Genomic DNA, 7,038 nt, shown 5'->3' on the forward strand with positions numbered 1-7,038 from the left:
GAACCCTTTTTGCTTATTTTTTCGAAAAGTGTAGTTTGGTCTTCTACTATCCAAACTAAAACAACCATGTTTCATCTCCACCTTGATTCTATCAAGCACTGTGCTCATACATTCATTTCCCTGCCTCCTCCCTCTGCCTAGACAGGGAAATAAACAAAACAGCCAAGCACCCCCCCACCTCCCTCCCACATCTTGAAGGATGGGTGAAAATATCCGTGGGCGACTGAACGATTTGTATCGTTCAATATGCCAATGGAGAACTCAGCTTTGATAAATCACCCTACATGTATTTGGGACAAATATTGCTATTTTGTTTCTATGCTCCCATTCATTTAACACCAAAGTGGAGCCTAGGGAGAAATAATTCTGAGAAAATACTTTGAGATTAAAACATAGCTGCCTTGGTGGGAGTTTGTCAGTATAAACTGTATATACCATATAATACCATTGGCAACAATAATTGTGACAAAAACAATGACTGACATTATTTTCCACACTGATAAACAATTCAAAGTATTAGGGATATGAAACTACAGTATATGTAACTCACCAGTAGTAACCATTGAACCCCTTACCTCATCGAGAACTTCCAGGGTAGCAAGGTCATCAACTTCATCGGGGGAGGTGCCTGCTGATGTCATATAGCTGCCTTTCTTAGTGTGGATACGCTCATGCCTGCCATACAGGAAGCACAAACCAAGTCTTACTGTGGAAAATGAATCCAAACTAAACATAAGGTAATAACAAGGGGAAAATGTAGGAGGTAGGAAGGTGGTGCTTGCACTTAACTGCCAGTTGTGGATTAATAGCTATGATAGTGATAAGAAATAAACATTTAAAAATGGCAGAATTTAACACATTTCTTTATTCTGTCCTTCATTCTTACCAATCCCTTTTGGATCTCTTCTTTGTTTACCCCTTATTTACTTAAATCAAAGCAAATTAGAAAGAAATCTCCCAAAATATGTACAAGAATCCAATCCATACAAGATCTACACAAGGATAGGCTACAGTATCTGTACCCCCGATGAGCATTCAGCTGTATAGCTGTTGAGTTCTTCCTCTCTTGTCTTGTCCTTTCACCCCTCTGCCCTGAGTGTGATACATTTGGGTGGGTTCAATAGGACAATAAATATAAGCACAAGACAGAGGTACGAACAAGACATCTACACCAAAATAATCAAGTCCAACAAAAAACTACATCTTGAGTACAGGGGTAACACAAATCATGATGAAAATATTCTAGACACAGCACATGGGGATGATTACAGCAAGGTGCTGAGTATTGGGTTAAAAAAACTACAACTACAGTGAGGTCTCTAATTGGACAAACTACAACTAGAGAAATGGCTCTGATTGGACTAGAGAAGCCAAAAGTGAACTACGCCTACACAGCTGTGCATAGGCATTAGCATCCCCTACCTGTCGTTACTGTCTGTGCATCTGTCTGTCTTTCCATGATGGCTTAAATGACAGAAATAACATCAACATGTCATAAGCAGAGGTCAAAGGGGTCATAGGGTCATTGATCCCCGTGATATATGATTTCAGTGAATGAATCTGGTAATTGGGCTCGGTGGCTATTTTGGCTCAATACATTTTGACAAAGAATCTCTCCTCCTCATTGGTGAAGCCTTGAGCTGGTGTCTTTCAGAAGGTGACATGCATTTTAAATGAATCTGCCTATTTAATCCAATGGCAGGCAGGCAGTTGTGCAACTAGCAGTTAGCTACAGTACTTATAGTGTAACAAAGGAGATTAGGCAGACTCTGAAAGTTAAAAGTGTTAACAATCCATAACATGTTTACATTCAAAATATTGACTCCATGCTGTTCATATACTGTACTGATTGAGTGATCAGATCCACTTTTTGTTGCACAGCATGGAGGGAATTGGTCCTGTTTTACACTTACAAACTTACACTAGCTAGAGAAGAATGAAAGATGCAATTGCAGTGAGACCCCTGCAAGTTCCTGCTGTTACATAGCACTTACTGTGTTCAGCACTGCCCAGTGCTTTTCTGATTACAAGTAATACAGAGTGAACAGTTGTAAGACCATGGACAGATACTGCATGGACCTAGATGTCACATGCAAGCTATTATTCCTATGGGAACATATACTGTAAAGTAGGATCCTAAATGCATCGTAAACAATAGGAAGATTGTATGTAAGACAATGACACTTTCATGGAGGTCTATGATGAAGATTATATGAGGGAGCAATGTGGAGCAGTTTCATATAAAATGTAACATTAATTAGATCATTTGTATGACAATGAAAGGATGTCAAGTAGTTCCAAGTATATTACAGTATGCTTAATGTGTGGTGTGATGCACTGTATCTGTTGAATCCTACATATACATTTTCACATTAGACCATTAGATATCCTTCTGCCATTGGTTGTAATAGATGGTTATGGCAGTACCTTGTCTTTCCAGTGATTCCTATTTGCTGGTTGAGGTCTATCAGCTCCATCAGCTGTTTCTGTAGGACCCTCTCTCGGCCCACAATCTGTTTGATGAATACATGCTGCAGCAGATCTAGGACGTTAGGTCTCAACTCAAAGTCCTTGATCAGACATCTGTGGGTTGAACATGAATATGCTATAGTCATGGTTGATATGAATGTATGGAGCAGTTTTATGACCTTATGATTCATGTTTTTATCTTAGGGCTGAGTGGTTTATAACATATAATTAAGTATGTCTGATGTAAACTACTGTATACAGTACTTTCTCAACATGTCATTTAGTCAATGTTTGCTCGTTCTATGTGTGGTAATAACCAAACACCCCTACACCCACCCACACACACACACACACACACACACACACACACGCACACGCACACGCACACGCACACGCACACGCACGCGCACGCGCACGCACACGCACACGCACACGCACACACACACACACACACACACACACATACACACACAATCCTGTGCACTCACTTGCAGATGAAGTCATTAAAGTTGTCTGACCACAGCTCTGGCTGGTGGAGAGTAGGAGGAGGATTTCTGTGAGGGGGAAATCGAAAAGATAAATCGAAAGATAAGATGAAAAGAGAATTACGCAGACTGGGAGGAGAACAGAGACTATAGGCTAATGCTTAGAGCAGGGTGATGGAATGAAATCTAACACTGTGGTTATTCTTCATTGAAGATACTGAGGGACACATTTCTGTTACAGCTCTATATTCGTATTTGGGGGAATGAATGGTCTCCTTGGTTCTAACTAATCTTAGGACAAGCACAAAGCTAAATACTCTCCAGCCTTCTGTACATCACAGTCATTCATTTGTGTTGCATATGCATAATTTATTAACCAAACAGTATAGTTTGTTGTCTTCAAAATGTTTGTTTTTCTTGGCCACAGGGAAAAAGCTGCATGTCAAGTAGTAGTGAGAATTAATTCAAGCCCTAAACATTCAGGTGCATGAAAATAACAACCAAACTTTTGACACCACCATGCTGGCATAGTACTGTCAGTCACAGCATTGCTATAGCATAACATAACGATGACAGGTGCTACTGTATGTCAGTCTACATCAACTCCAAGACAAATAAACAAAAGCATAATGGCAGCTAGGCCATCAGCATAAACAACCTTGATTCCAAACTCCCCCTCTGTAGCCAGAACTAGCATCTGCCATAGGAGACCATACGGTTATTCCTTTATCCACATACTGACAAACACTGACAGGGGCCTCGTGGCTAAGGAACAATAGTGTTAATTTGCTATAATTCCCTGTCCTGTTTAAAGTGGCTGTTTTTCCCGAGAGGCTGCTTGGCACTGTCTGTAACAGCAGTCGATACTAGCAACTAATGCACTGGGGCCCATTGACGACAAAGCACTGACAGCGATTAATTGCACTAATGGGAGGGCATACATCTCCTGGTTATCACACTTCACACCCCATATAGACAGTGTGTGTGTCAGACATTTAAATGGAGTCTGTTCTGTGGATGCTCTGTCTATTAAAATGCTGTCTTATCTGGAAGACAAACACGTTGTGAAACGAAGATGAGGGGAGGAAGAGAGAGAGAGAGAGAGAGAGAGAGAGAGAGAGAGAGAGAGAGAGAGAGAGAGAGAGAGAGAGAGAGAGAGAGAGAGAGAGAGAGAGTCTGTTGTCTTTAGTGTAATACCCAACTGAATGTTCAAGGACCTGGGCGGACACCCGGACATATTAGGATAAAATAATGGAGAGTGTAAACATTTTTGCCTCGTGTGAAATGACAAAACCAACAACAATACTGAAATCAGTCAAGGAAACTCATAGAGTATGAGTCAAGGCAGCTTATTAAAAATAACTGTCTTAAGCAGCCCATGTGACTCTTTCCCTAGCACAACCTAGTTGGATTCAAGAGCGTAATTCTCTCCCCTGCATAAGTGTAAGTATCTTCTCCATGTATCCTCTCTCCTCCCTTACCTGTGTTGGAGCATTTTGTACTTAACTGTGACCACTTTTGCATCTACATGCACACTTTGCTCATGGAATTAACATCTAACCTACCTCAGAGGTATGGGCGTGTGTGTGTGTGTGTGTGTGTGTGTGTGTGTGTGTGTGTGTGTGTGTATTTTAGACACAACCTCAGGCCTGTTCCCTTCCCCTAGCCTGCTGTGTGGGTGCTAGACAGTGACAGGGTGCGTTCTCTCACAGGGATCAAACTGGGATAATCCAGAGCACAGGTCCCAACGCGGTATAATCCTCCAGAGGAAAAGCTTTGGGACACTTCTATGATGTCATCATGGTGTTTAAATGGGGGCAGCACTTGAGGCAGAAATATTTAGCTTCTTGGGTCTGGGAGTGGGGGTAGACTCATTTGAATGCATTAGTGGAAGTGCATCCATAAACCCCCTCAGCGTAATGTAATTGTTTATACTTATTGGTCAGCTGGCATGCGAGTGGAGAGTATATTAAAACAGATGGAGGCCTTCTCTCTTCTTGGATGAACAATAATTGTAAAACAAAGAGGGATGCCTACAGACCTAATTGATAAAGGGGAATTTTGACAACTCAAAGGCAAAAAGAAAGTATATTTTTAGCCACCAGTTTTTTATTGCTTTTTTTTAAGAGATAAAACCGTTAAAGTAAACCTAAATGGCACAAAGTGAATCTGGTTGCAGTAATTTGTTGCCTTTAACACGGTTTCTCAATGAAGGGCCAAGTGAATGAAGCCTGCATGATGAGAAAGCAGAGTGAGAGGAGTGTGTGGAGAAGAGCCTGAAGCTTGTAACAGCAGTCACAAAGATTCTGAGAAATCCGTGTGATGACTGATCTGGAGCGAGGACCCCCAAGCAAACACACAGGACAGCTATGACAGAGGGAATGGCCTTTGTGTGAGGGGGACATGGTGTGTGTGTGTGTGTGTGTGTGTGTGTGTGTGTGTGTGTGTGTGTGTGTGTGTGTGTGTGTGTGTGTGTGTGTGTGTGTGTGTGTGTGTGTGTGTGTGTGTGTGTGTCTGAGAAGGTGTACACAGCGGCAGGGCAGTGATGGACAAAGTGCTGTGCCATTAAGATGACAGCGATGATAAGAGCTTATGCAGCAGGCTCTCTACTCCAACTCAGAAGACAGTAAACAATTGTGTTTCACCTTCAACCCACGTAGATGTGAAAAAGCAGGTTATACACTCTCTCTGTTTTCCTACAGAGAAAAGGGGATCAGAGGGAGCAGGAGGTAGCACTAAGCTGCTTCAAGGAAAAGACAATTATTTAGAATGAAAGGAGTGACATCTTTCCCTCGCCTCACATACTGCTGTATGAAAGAGCAATTCATCACACTGGGTGCAGAACTGTAGATTGCAAATGGTGGTGTGAATTGGAGAACAAACGGCTTGACATTGCATTATGTAGTACCACTTAATATTAAGAACTATGATTGTCTGCATTTGTTATGTAGAAATGAATAAATAAAACCTTAAAGTTGTGTTCATTGTGTCGTTCTGTAATGTAAGCTGGGTATTAGGTCAACAAGATTTGAAAAAAGGCTCATGATATTACATTACTCTTAACAATGTCAAAACAAACCTCCAAAGAACATCTTCTGTTTGAAATGATAGCCAGTGTCTGTGTGGTCGAGTTAGATTAATAGTTTGGTGGTGTTAGCAGTTTGCTGTCCATGTGAAGTAGTTTGCTGTCCATGTGACGACACACAATATGTTAGCTCCTATCGCTAATACGTAGTGTTATGGAAAATACATTGATAGAACTGTTTGAAGAACATACACTATCATATGACTGATACAACTTGTGTCAATACTGTGATTACATTTTCTCCCTGTATTACCACACCTCTAAAGTTCGATAGCTATTGTTCTGAGAAACGCTGTATGATTACCATATGGATAGCTATGGTTTCGGAGGGAGTGGTGGGGGAGAGCGAGAATAAAGGGACAGACACATCTTGCCGACAGGAAGGTGGATAGGTGTGAAATGTTGAACACTGATTGATCAATAAGAAAATCTCCCCATTGTTCTCTCTCTCTCGCCACCATCCTGTGTAAGCACAAGCCCGTCAGCTGATAGACTTTGTGGCTCCTACCATTATGTTTCATCTGTGGCTCAGTTGGTAGAGCATGGCGCTAACAACGCTTAGGTTGTGGGTTTGATTCCCGCTGGGACCATATATACTGAAATGTGTGCACTCACTGCAATGTAAGTCGCTTTGGATAAAAGCGTCAGCTAAATGGCATATATATAAAAGACAAACTTGAAAATTGCCTCTTCAGACTTGCGTTAAATAGACCCTTGGATTTACATTGGGCTGCTGTTAGGCTCTTGTCTCTTGTTTGCAATAATAAATAATTATTAAAAAATAATATATATCGGACTCAGATATTGTGGCTACTCAGGACTTTATTTCTTGAATCTCATCTCTGAAGAGCTAAGTACAGAGTGGTAAATCCTAGACATCCACCACAGTAGCCTTTCTCTTAGTGAGTGAACACTGTCTACATTGATGTTGAGGCAGTGTCGCTCACTACTCTATAATGGTATCTGATTGGATACAGCACATCTGGACGAATAGGGGCC

The 7,038-nt window shown here is 41.4% G+C and overlaps 1 protein-coding gene across 1 annotated transcript in view; it reads right to left on the minus strand.

Annotated features, from left to right (window-relative positions):
* The window catches only part of myo3a (myosin IIIA), a gene marked incomplete at its 5' end in the record, with an annotated part of 30,051 nt that extends 25,602 nt beyond the window's left edge, over positions 1-4,449 (minus strand). The window contains 4 exons of the mRNA XM_083679249.1: positions 576-675; positions 2,428-2,583; positions 2,958-3,023; positions 4,436-4,449. Coding sequence (XP_083535375.1) covers positions 576-675; positions 2,428-2,583; positions 2,958-3,023; positions 4,436-4,449 — 336 coding nt within the window. The remainder of the gene's footprint in view (positions 1-575; positions 676-2,427; positions 2,584-2,957; positions 3,024-4,435) is intronic.
* Between the last annotated feature and the right edge of the window lie 2,589 nt (positions 4,450-7,038).

The sequence above is a fragment of the Argentina silus genome (assembly GCF_951799395.1).
Source record: "Argentina silus genome assembly, chromosome: 1".
Classification (NCBI taxonomy): domain Eukaryota; kingdom Metazoa; phylum Chordata; class Actinopteri; order Argentiniformes; family Argentinidae; genus Argentina; species Argentina silus.